The sequence below is a fragment of the Poecilia reticulata genome, linkage group LG16 (assembly GCF_000633615.1).
Source record: "Poecilia reticulata strain Guanapo linkage group LG16, Guppy_female_1.0+MT, whole genome shotgun sequence".
NCBI lineage: Eukaryota > Metazoa > Chordata > Actinopteri > Cyprinodontiformes > Poeciliidae > Poecilia > Poecilia reticulata.
The window spans coordinates 12815236-12838319 of NC_024346.1; the positions used below are offsets into that span (position 1 = coordinate 12815236).

The window sequence follows — 23084 nt, forward strand, 5'->3', positions numbered from 1 at the left end:
AATAGAGGGGAAGTCTGGGATATTAAAAAAAACATTTTTGAAAATATTCAATTTAGCCTTTAAGCTTTAATGGCAATTACATTTTTGATTTCCAAACGTTTGCAGTTTTATTTTTATTCATCTTAAACTTTGGTTCAGCTAAAATCTTCTGTTTTCAAGACAGTAAAATACAACAATTACAAATAAGGATGTCATTTAATTTATTAAATAACTTTTTCTTTCTAATTGTAGGTGGAATCTAATGAATTGAAACTAGATTTTTATATCTATGAAACTAAAAATAGATGTATGGTTGGATTAAATGTTACAACGACCTTCCATAGAGTTTATGCCTGTCTGCTGGAATGTGCACATTTTTATGAGGTGTTTACAAAGGTGGATTGTACCATTTGAGTACAGGGGGTTTTAATCGTAGTTTTACCAACATATTGTGGGTTTATTTATCAATAATGGAGTGTTGGTGATATTTTCTTTATTATTTTACAATTTAATCATATGACCTATTAAGAGAAGGTATGACAAAACCGCTATTGGTGGTTTTTGCAGACCATCAAATTGGTTCCGTCCACGGTTCTCCGCAGTCTGCAGTGGATGTTGCGTCACTGAAAAAGTGTAGGAGTCCAGAAACTTCACTCATGTAAATAACGGCAATTTGAAAGCTGTGTGGTAGCGACACACAGTACAGAGCTGTTAAATATATTTATTCGCTTTCCTGCTTTTTGGACTATGCCTCGGAAAAAGCCATTTAGCAACAAACAGAAGAAGAAACAGCTCCAAGTCAAACGCGAGAGAAAGAGAGGTAACATTTTTTTTTTTTGCCGTTAGCATTAGCATGCTAACGCTAGCAGTTAGCTCCACGGCAGAATTCAGTTTTTGGAAACTGTTCCTAGGTGGCTAAAGGTTTCGTTAATGTATTAAACTAACACATGACTCCAGACATTTAGTCTGTTATAGAAACTTGTGTTTGTTCAGGCTGTATCATGTCGCGTTTACTGTAACTTACAGTCGAAGTTGAAAGTCAAACTTAAGCCCGTCAGTTTATTACTGAAGCGGTGAATAAAAAGCAGAGATGTGGGGTGCAGCTTACTGTAGAGAGCGGAGCAGCACGTTTTTGCTTGTGGCCGAGTATGTAAACATCATAGTGGTTTACAAAGCTACATGTTATGATGTAAGTTTTGCTGTAGGATTGGACATTTAAACTGCCTTTGCTGTTTAATATCATTAAGATTTATAGCGGAATGGATTGCTGTATAACATATACCTTTACATCTGATAGATTTACAGGAACTGTTTGAATTTTTTATACATTTAGTTTTTTTTGTAAACATACCAGCCCAACAGAAAGCCAAGGTGGTGGCAGGATCATGCTGTGGGGATACTGGTCAGATTGATGAAAAGAAAAAACTAATTAAAGGCCTGTCCTGGATTAAAAATATACTGAAAACGGCAATGGACTTTAGCCTGAGGCAGGGGTTTGGTTTCCAGGTTGCCACTGAATCAGCTTTACAATGTGAAACAGCTCAAGGGTTTATGAACACTTTAAAAGCTTCCCAGTTGTTGACTGTATGTTGTTTTTATGACATTTTACTCATGTGTTTTTGCAATGCAAGCACTTGAAAGGCCTTGTTGCTGAAAAGTGCCATACAAATAAACTTGATTGATTGAGTTTGACTGTGACGCCAACCTGGTCTGCTAGGTGACACGGGTTCTGGTCCGAGCAGCCGCAATGCGAGCGTGGAGCGAGGAGGAGAGCGTCAGTCTGACACCTCCGACAGTGAGACCACTGACATCAGAAGAATAAACCAGCAGCCCTTTGGGAGAGATGGCAGATATGATCCAAACAAGTAAGCTAATTCAATACTGCCGTTTCATTTGGAGCTGAACGAGCACTTACATAAAAATAAACATCTCCACTGATCTAAGAGGGCATTTATCATTTTGTTCATGGTAAATCTGATCTGCTTTAACACCTTAGCAGAAAAAGTGAAACAACAAGAGCTAAATTGTAATTTATTTTATGATAAGTAATCAGTTTTCACCAGCTTTCTGCTGATCTCGTTAAACATGTCATGATCAAGTAGAAAAAGTTGATATTTGATTACACTGTATTTAAGCTTCGGATACTAACAAAAGGAAAATGAAACTTTTTGCTCTTTTTTTAAGGTTTCGACTTCACTTTGAGAAAGAGAGCAAAGAGGAGGTGGAAAGGAGGAAGAAGCTGGCCATGGAGACGGTGCTGAAGCCGGTGTCAGATAAAGAACTAGAAGTCAGCAAAGATGAAATCTACCCTTCAGAGAAAGGTATCACTGTTTTTTTCTTATGTTTCTTTAAAGCACCCTAGATGAGCAGAGTGCAGTGAAGGGGAGAGTCACTTCTTTACCTGCTGAGTTTTAATCTTCCTCCACCAGGTCTCGGCTTCCCGCGTCGGCCATCTTGGACTTATGAGATGACGCGGGAGAGCCTGTTGAGGAAGGAGGAGAAGTCCTACAGAGACTACCTGGAAGATCTGCACTCCAGAAACCCACCCGGCTCCCTCAGCCACTTTGAGCACAACCTGGAGGTAACGTTGTTTCCCCGATGGACGCCGAGACAAATGTTTAAATCAAAGTCTGCCGCTTGCTTTCATAGCAGCAGTAAAAATACTACAAGGTACGGCTGTTTTAAACGATTATTTTAGTAATCAAGTCGTCTATCAATTGTTCTGATGGTTAATCTAGTAATTGAATAAAAAATGGGGTAAAATAAAATATTGGTAAATTCTGCCGTAACAGCACTTTTACTATCAGACATCTACAGCCCAAATTTTCATATTTGCATTTGTCAACAACATTGCGCAACACAAATAATCACCAGGCTGCAACGCAGCGCGCTCAATAATAAAATATAATTTGACGAAGCTTGGAGGCAGGTAATTTTCCTCAAGAAATTTTAACGGTCGAGGTATGTGAATCATTCAAGGAATCGTTACAGGCCTAATACAATGTCTGATTTGTTCAGTGTGTTCCAGTGCTGCCTGAATGAAGTTTCATTTTTTTAAAGTCACCCTTTTTTGCTTTGTCTTTTCTTTTTACACTGAAGGCCATCAGATATACTGGTTTCTACTGTCTAGACCAATAAAAGTTTGCAACCTTTTCTATAAAGTCAACAGAAACTCTCATAACTTTGATTATACTGCAGCTGTGGTCAGATGAAAAGGTAAAACTCCCTTTAAGTCCACTCAGAAATTGGCATTGCTTTCTATTTGTAATATCTACACCTAAACACTTAAACCTCGGCGTTCACCTGAGCGACTGGAGATGCAACAGTAAAACCAAGAAGGAAGAGTAATGTGCTGCAATACAGACTGCTACAGGAGATCCAGCTACAACAACTCTGAAGAAAATTGCAACATTTAATGTCCCTCAGGGGTTGATGAAGTATTTTTGTATTTGAATTTGAGTTTAGTCATCCAAACCTTCATTTCTCAGTCTAACTCTACGGATAGTTTTCTTTTTTCATTTCCAGCAGCTTTCACACAGTGATTAACTTTGTGAAACCTTACCAACAGGTGAAATAAGTCGATATGAAGAATTGATAGAAAACAGCTGCATATTGATACATCTAGCAGTTATGGATCAACATTAAGTTTCATTTAGACATTCATCTTGGCATGCTGAGATTTGAGTTAGATGTGGCATTTTCATTTAGTTTTTTTCACTGTATACAGTTAAAAGCTGAGCACGGCGGAACAACACTAGCAAAGCTTTAAATTTTATCTGCTAAATCTTTGCAGCGCAGGATCTCAATTCAGAAAGTCACCAGCGTTACTGTTTATGATTGTTGCTAAATCTTTATTTTCCTCTTTATTTCAGACTTGGAGACAGCTGTGGAGAGTTTTGGAAATGTCTGATATCATCCTTCTTATTGTTGACATTCGACACCCAGTAGGTGAACCTATCATCAGTGTCATAATGGATCAGGCCACTAGGGGGAGCCACTGTCAAGAATCAACAACAGCCCAGAATAATGTCTTCACTTCATTTATCGTTCATATTTACCAATTATTTTTGTTTTTATTAAACAACTCTTGCTAGAAGCTAGATGAAAAATTTATCTTTTGTTCTGGGAATGTCAACACAAAAACTAAACTGAGAAAATGTTTCAGCTATTACTATAAATAAATATAGGAATGTGGAGGAAATAATCAGTTGGTGATTTGGTGCTGTTACCTCAGACAACCTGAAATCAACTATATTGAATTTAATTAACTGAACTGCAGGCTGCACAGTGGCGCAGTTGGTAGAGCTGTTGCCTGGCAGCAAGAAGGTTCTGGGTTCGATTCCCAGCCCCGGTCTTTCTGCATGGAGTTTGCATGTTCTCCCTGTGCATGTGTGGGTTTCCTCCAGGTACTCTGGTTTCCTCCCATAGTCCAAAAACATGACTGTCAGGTTAATTGGCCTCTCCAAATTGCCCCTATGTGTGAATGAGTGTGTGTATGGTTGTTTGTCCTGTGTGTCTCTGTGTTACCCTGTGACAGACTGGCAACCTGTCCAGGGTGACTCTCGCCCGGAACGCTAGCTGGAGATGGGCACCAGCACCTCCCGACCCCACTAAGGGACAAGGCTGTAAAGAAAATGGATGGATGGATAACTGAACTGCCTCTTGCAATTAAATCAACTTAAAAAAAAAAAAACACTGGCAGAGTTTTGTATACACAGCATGAAAAATGTGAAATTGAAATATTTTCTGTAGCTTTATAAGTAAAAAATGCAAAAAAAAAAAAAGAAAAGATAAATAATTCTGTTTCCACACCTCATCTGCCCTCTGGTTGTCCAACAGTTAAATCCATTCTGTGAGCGTCTCTGTGTTTCCATCCATTGACCCATCTAACCTGTAGCTCTTAGCAACTCTAGCTTAAATATTTTAAATATAAATTTAGTAATGAATGTTGGGTTTACCTGTTTTTGTCATGTTTTTAATGGATTTTCAACAACAGAATGACAATGAAAATACTCGTGATATTGTTTTAGATGTATCTTTTTGTCATTAAATTGGAAACTTTTTTTAATTTTATTTTCTATAAATTCCAATATATCTCATAATAAAACATATCCACAATGAATGATTTGTTAAATGTGTCTGTCTGGATCCACCAGGTGCTGCAGTTTCCTCCAGATCTGTACCGTTACATCACAGCGGATCTCCACAAGCAGGTGATCCTGGTGTTGAACAAAGCAGACCTGTGTCCTCCGCCGCTGGTGATCGCCTGGAAACACTACATGGCCTCCCAGTTTCCCCACCTGGAGATGGTCTGCTTCACGTCCCATCCTGGACAATCCTACAACACAGGTCAGTAACCAAGGCCTTGTTGAAAAGGCTAGCATAATTTATCTTGGATAAATAAAAACCCCACAACTAACTGTGTTTATAAAACTTAATCATACTGAAGTTACAGATATTACATTCTTTGTTTTTGTGTTTACGGGTCAATTTATTCGCCGTTAAACAAAAGTTAAATTGATTTATATATACATTTTCCCCCCACACAAGCAGTTTATGTCAGCTGGCACTTTAAACTCCTCTTGGCAGCACTTAGCTCGTCTGCAAAATGGCAAAAGTTTGGAGAAAACGCCGGAGTCAGATGTTGTTCAACAGTAACTAAATACATTTTTTGAAAATTGTAACTTTTGTTTAGTATTCACTTGTACAAATAATCTCAATATAATACTTTGACCTTTTTGAGTTTTGCACCTAAAAATAGCCAAAGAATGAAAAAACTAAAACTATTGCTATACCTAATAAAAACTAAACTAAAATTAAACAATATTTAACTAATGATCACCAGAGTTTGGCAGTAACTAGTTACAGTTTCTACTCACTGCAGTAACTGTATCTACAGTTGCTACGGTAATGGTAGCTGCACTACGGTTGCAGTTATACTTTTACTCAAGTAAAAATGTACTTTTAGTAAAAGTTATTCATTTACTTAAGTAACTTTTAGGAAAAAATGAACTTTTAGGATTATTTCCACTACACTGTACTTGAGTAATTTTATTATGAAGTATCATTACTCTAACTTCAGGTTTTGTTTACTTTACATCTTAATCCGTCTGGCGATGTAATTTTTAAATAATAAATGATCAGTTACTCAGTACTTGAGTAGTCTTTTCACCAAATACTTTTTTTTTTTACTCTAACTCGAGTAATTTCTTAAATGTATACTTTTCACCTGAGTAATTTTATAATGAAGTATTGTTATTCTTATTTGAGTAAAATTTCTGAGTAACTTCACTGAATAATTAATCAGCTTGTTTAACCAAAAATACATCATGAGTTTTATACAGATGAAATTGTTTTGGAAAAATTTTTCTTTTTCCTGATTATTTATTTTAATTATTTTCATTTTAATCTTTAAAATGCCAACATGTCCACATAACTTGATATTTAATTTCCTCTGATGCTGTAATTTTTAGAGATTAAATGATAATCTTTTAACTCGAGTAATTTCTTGGAGGCCACTTTTTACTTTTACTTGAGTAAAAATATGCTAAAATAGAGCAACTTATCTATAGTTTTTGGTTACTCTTCCCACCTCTGATAATTACTAATAACACATTTCAAACTAACTGAGTTAGACAAACAAAAAGCCACAAAGAAATAAAACTAAACTATAATGAAAAACCCAAAGCTGTAATAACCCTGTTTGTTGCTTAGAAGGGTTAATTATTATATTTTATTCTCTCACATCTGTTGTCATTATGTTTCTCTAAAAGTGTTGCAGAAGAAGAGGATGAGAAGAAAGGCTGACTGGAGTCGCGCCGGAGGTCTTATCGATATCTTTAAGGCTTGCCAAGAGATCACAGCCGGGAAAGGTGAGAGGAAGAGTTCCTACACTCTTCATCTTTACCTTAGAAACAAATCACCCTCTCAAAATGTCTCACTGTTTCTTCCTTTTCTCAGTGGACCTGTCCAGCTGGGAGCAGAAGATCCAGAGAGACGCTGCTGCAGCGCGGCTGGACGGAGAGCTGCAGGACGAAGGAGCTGAATCGGTTCTGGTGGAGCATCAAAGCGACAGCGCTCTGGAGATGAGCAACCAGGAGCTCTACAAAGACGGAGTCCTCACTCTGGGCTGCATAGGTGAGTTTCCTTACAAAACTTTAAAAAATTCACTAGATTTGCCAGTGGTGGAGATTTTGTCATAATGGAGTCCAGGCATTCTGGCTTTGGCACCATCTACAAATCTGGGACTCTCCTGTGTTTTTACTTCCTAAAATTAATAAACTTATTCTTAAATATCTGAAATTGCTTGTTTTGATAAATAAATACCCTCATTTATTTTTTAGCCAATTGTAATAATAATAAAACAATAAGAAATTTTTATATTTGACTAGAATTGAAGAGTACTTTTTAAAATCCAGTCTAAAAAGAAACTAAAGCAAAACATTATAACAAATTTAGCCATATTTTATTTTTAAAAAAATGAAACCACCAAAATGAATTTCTTTTTTGGCACTACCAGTTTTGTTGAAACTATTGTTGTGTTTACATTTGCTGTACTGGTGCACAATTATCAAATACATTGTAATTCTGTACATTTCCGTTTGTGTTTTTTAAAAAAGAAAAATTTGATGTTTGTATCACATCAATATCGACCGATAATAAATCTCGGGTATCGATACCAAAAGTAAGATAAAAGTGTATCAGTGCATCCCCAAATCCTAACCTGTGGTTGGACTTATTTTCCCAGGTTTTCCCAATGTTGGCAAATCCTCCGTAATAAACAGCCTAGTGGGGAGGAAAGTAGTGAGCGTCTCCCGAACGCCGGGTCACACCAAGTACTTCCAGACCTACTACCTCACCCCGACGGTCAAACTCTGCGACTGCCCCGGCCTCGTCTTCCCCTCACGCGTCAACAAGCAACTACAGGTACGGCTCACCATGTCTGAGTTTAAACCTGCTTATAATCTAAGACGTGTTAAATATCTGACTCTCTAAATCATCTGGGTGTGTCTCCTCAGATTCTAGCAGGCATTTACCCGGTGGCCCAGCTGCAGGAGCCGTACACGTCAGTCGGTTACCTGTGCGAGCGAACGCCTTACCTTTCTGTACTGAAGCTCAAACATCCCAGTTTGCAAGAGAAAGAATCCCACCAGAGCGCGGAGGAGCCCAGTTGGACCGCCTGGGATGTGTGTGAAGGTGAGATGACATTTAATCCCACGGCAGGCTGATGCTAAACGTCCATGCTAAACTTTAATGTAGATGTTTGTAGCTGATATTAAGATGCTAACACTGGGAATGTTTTGGTCTCTTCCTGTTCAAAGGAAATCATTTCTTTCTTCTCTTTCCCCTGGTTTTACTTTGCTTATTATGAAGGATTAATACCAAGTTAACAACCCGATCTACTTGGATCAGGTTATTAAGAAGAAAATTTGGTAACACTTTATTTGAAGGGGGGTGAATAAGACTGACATGACACTGTCATAAACATGACATAACACCTGTCATGAACATAAATAAGCCTTCATGAATATTTATGACTGTTGTCATAAAGCGTCATTTGGTAAATTATGACACTTTTAATACAAAGTTGACATTATTCAAAATGTCTTTGTAATGACAACTTGACATTAACCAATAAATCATTACCGGCTGAACTTTACCTTTAATAACTTAAAGTTACCTAATTTTTTAAGTGCAATCAGTAATACTTTTATAACAAATTTATATCAGCAATGATATAAATTACTAGTCAGAAGGTTTTAATGTTAGCCTTAATCTTTTCAAGGAAACAGACGACAGGAAGTTTGTAGACATCCATTAATTATGAATAATATCAGACGTTGTAATGGCTCCCCTGAGAGCTCCGGCTAAAGATTTCACTCTGTCTTTGTGTTGCTCAGCTTGGGCAGAAAGGAGAGGCTACAAGACGGCGAAAGCTGCGCGCAACGATGTTTACCGTGCAGCCAACAGTCTGCTGAGGCTGGCGATCGATGGCAGGCTCTGTCTCTGTCTTAGACCGCCTGGCTACAGCTGCCTCAAAGGTACGACTGCTCATTTCAGCAGCTCTTGAAGGGTTAAATTTCTGCTGGATTTAACGTCTCTTTGGGGATTATTCCCGGCTAACAGAGCACTGGGAAAATCATCCAGACCTGCCTGAGATTATGGCTCTTCAGGGGAGAGCAGCAGAGGAGGAGGGAAGTGCGGAGCGGGAAGACGAGGAGGACGGAGAATCCAGCTCCGAGCCCGAGGAGGAGAGGGACAGGGATGCTGACGACGACGAGGATGGTGATGATGAAGATGAGGGGTTTGGACATCGGGGGTGGAGCGACAACAAGCCGTCATCAGGCTTCACTGTCAACATGTACAACGTGCTGCGGGAAAATGACTGTGAGTGAAACTGCAGAAAGAGGAAAGCAGAAAACAAACGGCTCCTACTAGGTGTGCACCGATTGTGATTTTGGCCGATACCAATTTTTTATTTTATTTTATTTTTTGTCTGTAATGTCATTTGCTAAATATAGCAAGAAAGTTGCAGAGTAGTGCAGACATGACCTGGTGGGCGGCTCGGTCACATTTAAGAATCGGCCGATCCCCAAAATGAAGGACCTATTTATCATGTCGGTGCATCCCTAGCTCCTACGCTTCCCAGGCTGCTTTGGTGCACCTTTCATTCCTTCTTCCTCCTTAAACCTGCATTCCTTCTTGGGTTCTGTTCTCATAAAATTCTCCTTTGCACATTAACAGAATCTGCTTTTCTTCCAGTCGTTTTCCTTCCCCTTTATCCTCCAGAGCGTATTTATGTTTCCCATGCTGTGCCTCCGCTCGTTCATCCCCTCGGCTCCATCTTCTCTTTCTCATTTTGCATGTAGTTCTCCGAGACAAAGGAGCAAAATAAATTCCCTGAGCCTGCAGCTGGTTTTCAACGTTTTCATCAGAAAGTGACCTCATAGCTGGAACACCAAAGTTCAGAAGAAAAACGATGAAACGGTTCAGACACTCTGCTAATGTGAAGCCAGTTGCTGGAGCTGCTTCTTTAGCGGCTCTAAATCCTCGCTGTGGAGCGGAACTTCTTGGTTGATGGGTGTGGGGCTGAAAATTGGAGATGCTAACCCACAAAACAAGAACTGATAAAACCAACTCTTCACAGTTTTGCAGCTAAACGTTTCACAACTCTGTCAGTAGATCGTTAATCTGCAGCAGGGCTTTAGTTTGGATGACGCTGGCTGTGAAAATAACTAGGATTTAGCTGAAATTGGGGGAGTGAAATGTATCGACTCCTGCTGTTCTGAAGAAATTAAACATGTAGTGTTTTAACTACAGCAAATTTCCTCTAGATGCTGACAAATTTCCAGTAATTAGTGCATGTTGAGTGAAACTGAGTGGGTAAAAAATGTGTTTACCCACCCATTTGGCATTTTGAACATAGTCGTTATTCCTTTCTTGCCCTCATGTGTTCATATCATCCATCTTGAAGACTGGAGAAAACCTTATTTTGTCAAATACTAAAAAAGACAGACTGTATTTATACAATTTACCACTAAATATAGTTTTTTAAAGCTGAGGTCGACTTCACCTGTTGACCTCAAGAGGTTGTGAGGCAAACGGATCAAATCACTCCCCGTAAACCCTCATCTGTTGACGTTTGGCTGCTAGCTGCCGTGTCGGTGTTCACACTCCCATCTTCACCTGGATGTGGAAGTTTAAAACTTTTCCTCCAACTACATAGAAAGGACGCATTTTATCAGAGATTATCTCAAACTAAGACGTTTCTGTCTCCTTATTGTCGTTACCTGGTGTTTGCTGCTGTCGGATACGGCCGTTTTGCTGTTTTTATTTGGTACCATGAGTGGGGTTAATGAAGTTCATAACAGTGTGGAGTTTGACTTTAGTATTTTCTTGGTCTGAATGAGTGAGGGAAATGGTTTCAGACTTTGTTTCCTATCTTGTGACAATATTATGTCCTTTTATTTATTATTTTTGGTCTCTTTCTTTTGTCCCAGTTTACGTTTTTATCTGCCGTATGGCCTTTATTTTTTTCTTTATTTCCTTCCTTTCCTCTTAGGGTCCTTCATCCCTTCTTTCCTTTATTTTCTTCCTTAATTGCTTTTCTTAGTGTATTACCTTCCTTCTTGGCGTCCTTCCTTCTTTCTTTTTTTCCCTCATTGCTTCCTTCTTTCTTTTTTCCTACTCTCCCCTCCTTTCATTTCTTCCCTGCTTTTCTTTGTATTACCTCCCTTCATTCCTTCCCTCTTAGCATCCTTTCTTCCTTCTTTCCCTTCCTCTTAGTGTCATTTCTTCCTTGTTTCTTTCCTTCCTCTTCTAAGTGCATTGCCTTACTTCTTTCCATCTTCTAGCTCATAATGTGCTACATTCCTTCCTTCTTTCCTTCTTTCCTTCATTACTTTCCTTTCCGTGTCCCACATTCCTTCCTTGCCTCTTAGTTTCCTTCCTTCCTCCCTCTGCTTGTCCATATGTTAAAACCTGAGCGTTGTAGAAAAATCTGCCATAGGTTACTGGGGGGAAATTGTTAATATTCATTTTCAAATTAAACATGAAGGACTGAGAACCGTTTGATCTGGAAAAATATTGGATTTTTACATCAAAAGTGAGTGAGATCCCCAAATGAACACAGAAACATAACACTACAGCTTGAAGTAGAAAAGTTTTGGTTTGGTTTTTATAGAACTCTGTTTCTGAAAAACATGAAACGCATCAGGAGAGTGTGCTGTGAGATTAAAGGGAAGGCTTGAGGTGCATTCAGGCTATTTTCTGAATTATTTCATTTCTAGTTCGCCTTATGACAACTGGACTGCTTTCTGCAATTAAAAAAACCCCCTCAAAAAACCCACCTGTGTCAGTGTTTCCTTTTTTTTCTGTAACATCAGAAGAATATTTGCCGTTACTGTTCAGACGGATCATCCTACAGCTGCACTCATACACTATATTTTTAATTTAAAAACACATAATTGGGTGATTTATTTAATAGTTTAAAGATCCAACTTCCACAAGTCTGAAGGAAGTATTTACACCCCTGGTGAGATCAGAGCAAAACAATGAATTCTGTGTCCTACGTGTAAAAAAAAAAAAAAATCATGTTTTATAGAAACCTGAAGCATCATTCACACGGAAAAACGGAGGTGGAAGCATCATGTTGTGAGAAAATGTTTGCTAATTACATTTCCTCAGGATAATCCTGGTAGAGGATGCAAAAGATCTTAAAAAGAACTAACAGCATATGGTGGTATATATAATACATAGGTCATATTTTTTTTTTAAAGAAATTTTAAATAAACATAAATATCCTACTTCATAGTTTCACTTTACTTTGTGTTTTACTATGACATAAAACCCAACAAAATTTATTGTAGTTTATATTTTATTGAATATTACTCCAAGGTGCTTTGTAATCATATGTAGACTAGTATGTTAATAGGAACTTATGCAAAATTAATATTTTCCTAATTTTTATGCTTCCGTTTTGGTTTCGACTGCTTCCTATAACAGCCCAAGCTCCTAAAACAGAAAACATCGAACCATTTTTCGGAGTTAAGTCCATGTCTTTTGGTAAAATGAGCCGTTACAAAACTCAACGGTCACTGCCCAGTTACCTAGTAACTCCATCGAAGCCCGGCCCGTCACCTAGCAACCCAGTAGGAGCTCCACCATGTTTTTAATGGCTGCTGGGAAAGACGGGTGTTTAGTTGTTGACTTACCATTCAGAAACCACTTGCTGCATTCAAGCGGAGGCTCCTGTGTGTGTGTTTGTTTTTTGTTCTTTGGAGAGGCTGTGTTGAAATGTAAATTTCCACCCCCGGGAATAATAATGTATATTCGTTCACTTTTTATGATTTTCAAAAACGTATTACGTGTGAGTAAACGTTGAGTTGAGGGCGTGGCAAGAGGTAGCTAATTTGGATTTAAAGTGACAGGACAAAACAGCTCATTCTGAAAGAAGCTCACAAGTAGAACTGAGTAAACTGAAATCTCAAGTTGGGCAGCTAAACAGCTTTTGTGCTGTTTATACCTGGAGAAAAATGATCAGTTTTAAAGGACTGTTCCATATAAATTTGCATACAGGCTGTTCTTACATCCAGTAGGTTATTGGTGCTATGGTTAGGTGGTGTATTAAAACTGGCATTGTCAGGTATCATGCTAACAAAAACCAACATAATATTGATACCCTTTAAGCTAATATCATTTTATCTAATTTGAGCTTTTACATATTTTTTGTACTGCATGTCGTATATTTGAGGTCACCATGCTGGTGCTAGCCTAGATGCTATAATTAATATTTTAGCTAGCTTCAGGTTTTCACGAAGTTTTAGCTTTTACATTTTTTTTCACTCTGCATGGAGTATGTATCATGTTAGTGCTAGCCTTGGTGCTAGCATAACTTTTTTTTTTAGCTAGCTTTGACATTTTAGCTAATTTTTTATTTTACATGAGTTTTTGACACTCTGCTTGGATTATGTTACTGTAGTCAACATGCAAGTGTTAGCCTAGATTTGATCATTAGTATTATAGCTAGTTTTAGCTTCTTAGCTTATTTTACCTTATAAACTGTTGTAACCTTCAAATTTAGCTCGGTAAGCCGGACATAGACCTACCCTGACCTGGTCAAGGAAGCATAATTAGTCAACTTTAATGAGTTTTCATGTGTTCTTGAATGTGGAGTGTTGCTTTTTGAGACCATTTAGCCTACTTTAAGCTGCCTGCAGGTTCTATATAAGTATCTTTTTTTATTTGGATAGTACAAATCAAAGTTAATCAGAGTTAATTATTGATTTAATGAGAAGGAAAATTACATTTACACACAAGTCAAGGTTGGTTCAAGTACCTTTCTACCCTTAACAAAATAAATCATAATTTGAAAACATATTTTGCATTTACTCTGGTTAACTTACTAAAGTTTATGATAATTTTGATCAAAAAGCAAAAACAGGTCTCTCTGCAGGCCCACTGTTCCTCAGATATGTATATTTTATTTTTCCGTCTTGTTCTCACTCTCTTTGGGAATATTTTCCTCTAAAGTTGAACGTTAAAGAAAGTTCTCCAGATTCAGCAAGTTTCTGGTATCGCAGCGTGAGTGCAAATGACTCCCTCTGCAGGGGTCAGCGATGGGTTTGGTTTGCAGAAGACTACTAGATTAACTTGCGCAGGAGGTATACACAGATAGGCACACTTTTTATTATTATGACCCACGGTATGAATACTGCATATACTGTGGTCTGTATTAATCAAATTGGGGGGTAACATTTGAAGATTCATGAATTTCATTATAAAGGAATCACCCGGAGGCAACGCTGGCGTGTGATTTACATTTCCAAGGCTCAGTAAGACCAAACAACAATCGCTAGATGCTGCACTAAAGCTTTTATTGCAGTGACGCTTGTTTCTCAAAACAACATTTGGTTTCTAGTTTCTAATATGCCTTAAACACACAATAAAACATAACTCCATAAAGTCCACTCCTTGCAGCTGTGAAGCATATGGAAAACATTACCACCTTTCCCAACTTCCAATAAGACGATTTCCACGTAATCCGACAACATTTTCAGACCTCGCCTTCGGATTTATGTTTCATTTGAATCCTGTCTGTCTCTGCCATCGCAGATCAACCGTATTTTATTTTATTTTATTTTATTTTATCTCAGTATTTGCCGAACAGTTTCCACTCTTGACGCCTCTCCAGCGTCGAGCGTAAATCTGGACGCAGCTCATGATCTCATTAGGTTCAGCACGACCCGCTGGGCGCTGCTCTTCAGCAAACTGATTACAATCGCAACCGACTGCTTCCACAATCATTATTACATACAGATGGGAGTGGGTGGAAAACCCCACTCATCCCACGTCATTCGGACTCGGTGCCAACTTATGTGTCACTCGGAGAGGCTGAATGAACTCTGAGAGGGGGGGAAATGAGAAATCATCTGGAATTGTTTCCGATCCGCAGGCGGAGCAATGAGCTGCTTAATTTCCCCAGTCATATAGTTCCTGCTATATTGTGGCCTTCAGACCTGAAAGTCAGTAATTACAGCCAGACAAAGACCCCAGATTTACTGGGGCGAGATGCCGTAAATTTTAAATCTGTTAATTAAATTCTGCTGCTCTCAATCTCTCTGCGGCCACGCCATTAAAACTCATGTGGCTTTAATTTGATCGCTCCCCCTCTTTTATTTTGGAAAGCTTTCAGAGAAATTTTCTGAAGTACTTCAAAATTCTTTTTTCAAAATTAAACTGCTTTATATATATAGTAAAAAAAACAATAAGTGAGAATGAGTTTAGATTTGGGGTAAGCAGACATACTTAATTTTCATTGTTCACCGACATTACCACAGAAATACAATAAATTAAATTAAAAGGGGAATTATAGATTAAAAATTACAGGCTTATAAAATAAGCAACAGTTTGTACGTTTTTATGATGAAACACCAGAGCATAAACACATTAAATGGTTAGATTTTGTGTTTTTGCAGTGAATGACTGATGACTATTTTAGCCTACTTCATGCTGTCAGAAAGGTCCATCAACCTCTTGACTCTGCAGGCCCACCAGTAATCGACCGCGCACTGCAAAAACACAAAATCTAACCAAGTTTTTTTTTTTTGTTTAGTTTCTAGGGCAAATATTTTAGTACACTTGGCATAAGACAAAAACTAACTTACAAGTGACTTATAAGATGTAAAAGCTTGTTTTAAGTCAATAATTCTTTAATGCTGATAAAAAATAACGAGTTATTAAACTTATAACATGTGAAAAAATGTCTTGTAAGTGAAATTATCTGCCAGAAAACTGGGACGTTTTGAAAATAAATATTAAGGAATTATTCACTTAAAACAAGCTGCTACATCTTGCTAAAACCTTACACGTACGTTAGTTTTGTCTTGTGACTCTTTACTTTTTGACATGTAAAGTCAAATAGATTTTGCCTGAGTTTGAATACATATTTATGTATCATGAAATTCCATCCATCCATCCATTTTCTTTACACCCTTGTCCCTTCGTGGGGTCGGGAGGGTTGCTGGTGCCCATCTCCAGCTGTCACCCTGGACAGGTCTCCAGTCTGTCGCAGGTATCATGAAATTAAATTAGCAAAATCAAACTGAGCTAATATAGAAAGGGTGTTATCTTATTTCCTGCTCCCTGTGTGATGACGGAAACCAAGCAGGAATGAAATATCAAGAGGCAACTCCAGTAGAAAACTGCATTATTTTGGTTTTAGGCTCCTCTTGTGAGCATTACCAGCTTATGTATACAAACACAAAGCTGTAAAAAAGAATAAGAGGGGTTTTTTAAAAATGAAAACTCTCTGTTGAGTCTCCGTGGAAACAAACGAGCTGCAATAAGCCTCATTATATAAATATTGTGGCTCTACATCTTTGCTGGCAGCTACACCTCTGTGGTCACTAGGGGGCTATCAAAGCCAGCGCTACAGCTGCTCCGCTGCAGTTAATAATCAGGTGCATGGGCCTGTCAGGCGTCTCATTTGTTGCGCTAATAACGGAACTTGTAGCCTGATTTTACTGCCCTGCCACCTCCTGAAAGGCCGAGGCGCTAAATGTTTTTTGTGTTGCTTTCTATAAGCAGCTGGCCTCTGTGTTTGTTAGAAGAGTAAAAGTGATCTGTTGGCAGTTTCCTTTTCCTGTGTAAAAACTGTGTTTATTTTTTTTGTAAAGAAATGTGCGCCGTTCTCTAAATTTCATGTTTTACGCTGTAAACAAGAGCCGGGTTTTTTGACATGCAGACGCGGTCAGATTTACAGCCGAGGCAGTTGTTGGCTCTCTGGTGCTGCAGCAGCACAGTGGGGGGTTGCAGGCGGCGAATAGCTCACATTGCTCACTCTGCTGTTTGTTTCCATTACCATCACCTATATAACACTGCAGGTAGGTCAATCAATTCACTCAAGTCTCACAGCAATCTCATTGTCATTTTTCTCTGCTTTATTTAAGGTGACTTTATAACTCATATTTGCAAAGTTGTAGAAAAACACAAGCTGCAACTCAAGTCCATTAGTTTAATGGGATGAGAAAAAAAAAAAATCAAAACTTATTAACAGGAGTGCCTCACTTATTGGTGCCTCTAATAATTCATATTTCCTAAATGTTATTCACTGCAACAGCACAAAGTAGGTCTGGTTTCTAGTGCAGATATCTTAGTGTGCTTGAGACAGAAGTTTTCAGCAAGATATAGGAGCTTGTTTTAAATCAACAAATTCTTAATCATGATTAAAAAATGTACAAGTTCCTCTGGCTGATTATTTCACTTATAGCATGTGGAGCTAGTTTTTTTTATTTTATTTTATTATTAATATCAAGGAATTATTGACTTAAAGCAAACTCTAATATCTTGCTCAAAAGTTACTTATAAGTTAGTTTTGTCTTATTTCAACTGTACTAAAACTGTACTAAAAACTAAAGTGCTACGCTGTTTTTCCAGCGTAGCACTTTTTAAATAATTTCTTCTGTTTTCCAAGTAACATGGGAAACACAAGAGAACACGTCACTCAGTTAAGATAAATGTGCTATAAAACAATGGCTCCTACTGCTGGAGCAGCAACTGAAAACAAAAACTGTGGATCTCTGGATGTGGACCCTGATTTGTACAAAGAGTGAGCAGGAAAGGAGAGGAAGTATAATACAGTAAATCTATTAGCGTTTGTTTGTAAATCCTGACATGAAATGCTTCTTCTGTCCTACCATTACAAACATAAACATGTTAAGTTTGCTGCATTGGAGCATTGTGCTTTTCACAGATGAAGCCGTGGTTGAGTTTGTTGACAAACAAAAGATAAATAAAACTCTCCACATCAATGGCGTTAATGGCGGAGAATCTGTGTTTCTAATGTATTTCCTTTTTAAAGGCTCTGAAAGTCTCGTCAGAGTGTGAGGCTGTTTCATCATGGACTGTTTAAAAATTGATTAAAAAAAAAAAAAAACAGATAAAAACCTCACTGAATCTGCCAGAAAAGGATCTAAAGGGTCCAAAACATGTCAGAATCAGAATTTGTTTTATTGTCATTGTTCATGAAAAAAAGCACAACAAAGTTTTGAAAATGTAGCAACTTTCGAAGGCATGTGAAGTAATTGAATAAAATCATAATAAATATGTATATCTAAATAAATATGAAAATATAGTTGAAGGAAACAGAAATGAAATGTTATTATAATTGTTCATCCTATAGAGTTTGTTAGGTTAACGCAGAGAGCCCAACACATTTTGGTTTTAGTTATTCATGACTTTCCTGTGTCGTCTTGTACTGTTTTCTCTGCTCTGTTGCAGGTCAATTTTCCTCTGCTCCGTGGTTTTGCTCCACATCTTTGTTTTAGTTGATTAGCATGGTCCTTGTTCCATTAATCACCTCTGTGACATTTATGAGCCTGTCAGGTTTGGCTGTTGTTGCGGCTCTTAACATGCATTATCTCTGCGATCCAGCTTGTTTCTGTCGTTTTCCAGTTCCTCCTGTCTGTTTTTTTTTTTTTTTGTGGTTGTAAATATTATTTCTCCAATAAATGATCACCTCAAAGACTGCCATCCTCCTGTTTGCATTTCAGTCCAACTCCACCTCAAAACAGAGCTTGGTACAGTTTTACTGAAAATATTCCAGCTTATTTTCCCTGCAGGCAACTTATAAAACTTAGTAAAGCAATTCAACAAGAGCGTAAAATTTGAGGCATTTGTTTTTCACATCTTTATCCCAAACTCTTTATATTTCAGACTTAAGACTTAAAGCTGACCTATTATGCTGCCTTGAACAGGTTAGGATAGGTCTACAAAAGCACAAAACCATCAATAAATATAATTGATAAATATAATATAATGAGGTTTTTATTAGTTCTGCCTATTTTCAGCTCCTTTCAGAATGAGCTGTTTTAGGGCGTCTTGTCACTTTAGATCCAACTCAATGTTTACACTTGCACATGAAAATGGCTGAAAACAGATGTCCAATTACGCAACCGTACCTCTTTGAAAAGCAGAAGTGGAGCCTCCTGCATAACCAACAAGAATCCAGCAAAATGGAAACACTCCCCGGGTCAAATTAACCCACGAACATTATTGCTGTACCTCAGAAGCTAACATAACAGGAGGGTTAAGTGACGTAGTTACAAAGGATCAATAGGTTGAATGATAACTGTTGGGTAATGAACGAGAGACTCACTTACCGGACTTTTCTCCTCAGTTTTGCAGCAACAAGAAATAGATCCACAGGCATTTGCACAAGTCATCATTGTGACCAAAGCGGTACCACACCCATGTTTGGAAGGGCTCAACAGAAACTGCAAACAATGAGAAGAGCCAGATTGTGAGCGTCTAATTTCCCAAGGTTATCGGTGCTCTGCAAGCTTTCTCAACAGCATGTCAGCGTGAGGCAAAATCAACAGCAGCGTTCACAGTGAGCTTTCAGAGAAATGTGTGCAGAGCAGCGTTCCTGTCTTCCTGCTCCAGAGAGTCGTAACACAGCAGCTGCGATTGTTTGCTCAGAGGACTTGAGCTTGAGAGCAGCGAAGGCCTGCTCTTTGTTTGACACACAGCTCTCTGAGAGCAGAGGGGATCCTTAGCTGCGTTTTCATTACAATCTTCATCTGAGCTCTCATGAGGTTGAGAAACACAATTTTGTAATTGCGGTGTTTTCATTAAGTAAGAGATTAAATGAAAATCACACGTGAATAGGCTTGTTCACTCTGTCAGCCATTTGAAAATCACGACAGTGACAGGTGTAAACGGTTACATGAAATATTTTCTTAATTCAAACGTGGCTGAACATCAGTCATCGACGGAGATGTTGGCGTCTCATTCGTGCGTTGGAGCGATACGTTTATTAAACTGGGCTATGTATTCGGCGTTTTGGGAAAATTGTCGTTGTCGGTTTTACAGAGAAGCTGTGGATTCAACCCTTTCACCTGACAAACAACTTTTTATTAACTGTGTGATTCTGTGAGCTAAACCCCCAAAACAAACCATCACCTTCCTACTACTTCCTGTTGTTTTCTTTGGCGTTTTTATCAGTAGTAACATCCGGATATTGATCACGTGACTTGTGTGATGCAAATTGCAGTTTTGCAAAATACATTTATTTCAATACAACCAAACAACCATTCTGGATTTTGTTTCGAAAATGTATTTATTTTTATCTGAATTTGCTCCATTTCATGGTTAATAAAAACCCAGCCAGAGTTCTGCAGTTTAATTATCTTGCACGTGGAGGCACTTTCACGTCTTTAATTATTAAAATACTGCCCTGAATGTGCAGGTTTTTCATGGCAGCTTCTGCCCCTCTGATGCATGGATGAGTCCTCTCCGCTGTTTGTCTGTGACTCTGCTGCTGAGCTGGAGCCCATGTGTCAGTCGGGTAAATTTAGCACCACCTCTCACTGCATCGCAATGGCACTCATTTGCACCCCTCGGAGCGCTCCCCACTCCTCCTCCGTCCTGTCCCGTCCACCCGCGCTGTCTCCGGGGCCTCCCAGCCCGCCACAGCAGTCACTCTCACTGCAACGAGCCAGCAACAGTCGGTTTAAAAACAGGGCGGGAGAGTTCTGGCATCTGAGCTATGAAGATCTGATTCGGGTTCCTTAAGAGATAAAGAACTGGGGTTTTGTTTGAATATTAGCTGTAATTAAAGGATTGATGTAATTGAATGTCTTCATATAAAGACCCTGGGAACATGGCATGAATGTTTGAGGGACGTCAAACTCGCGTTTGAGCCAAAAGGACAAAACAAGGCAAGGCGGGTTTGTTTGTATAGCTCCATTTTTAACAGAGCAGAGCTTTATTTTGGACAATTAAAATCCAGAAGATACTAAGAAAAGAATAATAACAATAACAGTCCTAGTAGAGACAAAAGTCTGATAGGACAGAAAAATATATATATATATAATCCAAGAATAAAATCCTTCACCAGCTGATCATACATTTATGAAATACAAACATAAAAACACATTTACAAAGTATTAATTGACATTTGAATAAAACACATGACAATGAAAAAAGTTACAATTACAGTCCTTTTAATTAAGTATTGTTTGAAATAACATTTAAACTCTTCTTTGGCTCAAACATTCGCTCCCCTCTGCTGGAGAGAAAACTGATCTCTACTGGTCTGCTACTGGTTTAGTACTGGTTGAAATGCACTGGTATATCCTCTTGATTTACATTAAACAAAAACATAAATAAAACTTGTGTTTTGCACTAAAAAAAAAGCACAAAGTCTGGTCTAGTTTCTAGTGCAGACATGCCAGTTCCCTCAGTAGACTGGAAATAAGACACAATTAACTTACAAGTTAGTTGTAAAATAAACTAATTTGTAAGTTAATCTCAACTAATGTGCTAGTTAGTTGAGTCACAACATCTTACTGTAGCTTGGTAAGATGTTGTGTCTCACAGTTTGGCATTGAAACTGACCTCCTGTTTACTGTTAACTGCGTTGTTTCTAATATATTTCCCTTCTAAAGGTTCTTTGTATCATGTCGCAGTAAAGCATCACAATAATTACAAGTGACTTTTGTTTTACATCAATATTTGATATTGATGAGGAACTGCATTAATCTACCATCATTATGAATGAATCTCTTAAATCAAGCTCCTATTTCTTGCTAAAATGTTACTTGTTAGTTTCGTCTTAATTCATGCGCAAAAGATAAACCAAAAATACACGGTGAGTTGTTGTGCTTTTGATGTGTACGAACAAAGTATAGTCGCTGCCGACTAAGAGGATGGGAGGCGTGACGGAGCGTTTGAAGGTAGAAGAGCCCCTCGAATACCGCAGCAGGGGTTACTGTCCACACAGTGTGAGCACGAACAGCGGGGGAATTCACAGGCTGGAGGGAAACATGACTCCCAAAAGAACATGGCCCCCCTCCTCCAAGCACAAGGAAGACGAGGCACAACTGCAAAGCTACAGCTGAAAGTGTCTCCAGAGACTCTGGACAGAGTGACGGATCGTCTGGAACGCTCCCCGCCCCTCAGCTTCCTCCTGACAGCAGCTCACGGTTCACCCACACGATCTGACGGATCACAAGGACGCTCCGAGCCAGACGGGATTCATCCAGGAGATTTTTTGATGGCTTCCGCCAGACAGAAAATGAACTGTTACAAGTTTTTTCTGTCAAGTGTGACAAAATGTTTTACTTTCAGAGTTATGCCTGAAAGCAAAGAGACCTGCTTCCTCTAAAGTCGACAGAAGTTCTGTCTTTGATGGCGTTCTTACTGCTTCCTTGAGTGACTTTGGTCCAGAATGAAATATCTCTTGGATTTTAACAACCATGATCTGCGTAACTCAGATTTGTACTTTCGAATCTCTTTAGTCTTCAAAGGGCCGGTTGTGGCAGAACATATTGATAAAACTAGCAAACTGTTAAAATATGAACAAATAGCTGTCTCTGGATGCGAAGAACACTTCTTAAAAGTAAACAATATTAAAATGTGTTAGTTATTTTGAAGGTTCTATTCATGTGACTTTTAGACACGCTTCATGTTATTCTTTACATCCATATGCACAAGGCTGGAGGGCAAAAAGATGGTCCTTTTACTTCCCTTTGTAGCCGCTCGGTCGCAGTAGAACAGTTACTTTAGCAGAATGAGATGCAGGTATTAATGTAGAGAAGTGCGCCACAGCACATGGAAAAGTACCGCAGAAAAAAATTTGAGGAATGACTCAAATCCGCTGGTGCTCTTTTTCTGACCCTCTTGTAACAGCGACACTACACAACAGGCCCGTTTCCGTAGCAACTGACTGACAACAGCTCCACTAGTGTATCAGGATTCACACACAAAATACAGACCACTCAGTCTGTTACAGTTTTATGTTTTCAGGCTTGATGCTTATTTTGTGATTGTTAATAATTTAAACTACTGATGATCTGTCAGAAAGCTAATGTGTGGCTCACTTTTTTTTTTAACTGAATCTAAACACCCCAAATTCTGCAGCACATCTACATGTTCAAGTTGTCAAAGTCAAGTTAGCATGACTAACCCACTTCTCTCTCTCCCAACGTTTTTTTTTATTAAAACTTTTTATTAACAAGTGAAATGTGACATCCTCAGACCTTGTTGTCTAGTGACTGTAGTGTTGACAATTAGCGTCAAAGCACTGCGCCTCTTATATATAT

General features: G+C 38.5%; 1 protein-coding gene across 1 annotated transcript; it reads left to right on the forward strand.

Moving 5' to 3' along the window:
• Positions 1–591: 591 nt before the first annotated feature.
• On the forward strand, positions 592–11825 carry gnl1 (guanine nucleotide binding protein-like 1). Its single transcript, XM_008431358.2, has 12 exons — positions 592–799; positions 1697–1844; positions 2164–2300; positions 2409–2560; positions 3852–3923; positions 5136–5328; positions 6753–6851; positions 6940–7116; positions 7727–7905; positions 7998–8175; positions 8880–9020; positions 9106–11825. Exons 1-12 carry the CDS (start codon positions 727–729, stop codon positions 9372–9374), a joined length of 1818 nt encoding a protein of 605 aa, XP_008429580.1. The 5' UTR covers positions 592–726; the 3' UTR covers positions 9375–11825.
• The last annotated feature ends 11259 nt before the right edge of the window (positions 11826–23084 follow it).

Bases quoted from the DNA above. Each gene is read 5' to 3' on its own strand.
- gnl1 (XM_008431358.2), top strand. From the start codon at position 727: ATGCCTCGGAAAAAGCCATTTAGCAACAAACAGAAGAAGAAACAGCTC. The intron at 2,301-2,408 runs GTATCACTGTTT...TTCCTCCACCAG, and splicing joins AATCTACCCTTCAGAGAAAG to GTCTCGGCTTCCCGCGTCGG. The intron at 9,021-9,105 runs GTACGACTGCTC...CCCGGCTAACAG, and splicing joins TGGCTACAGCTGCCTCAAAG to AGCACTGGGAAAATCATCCA.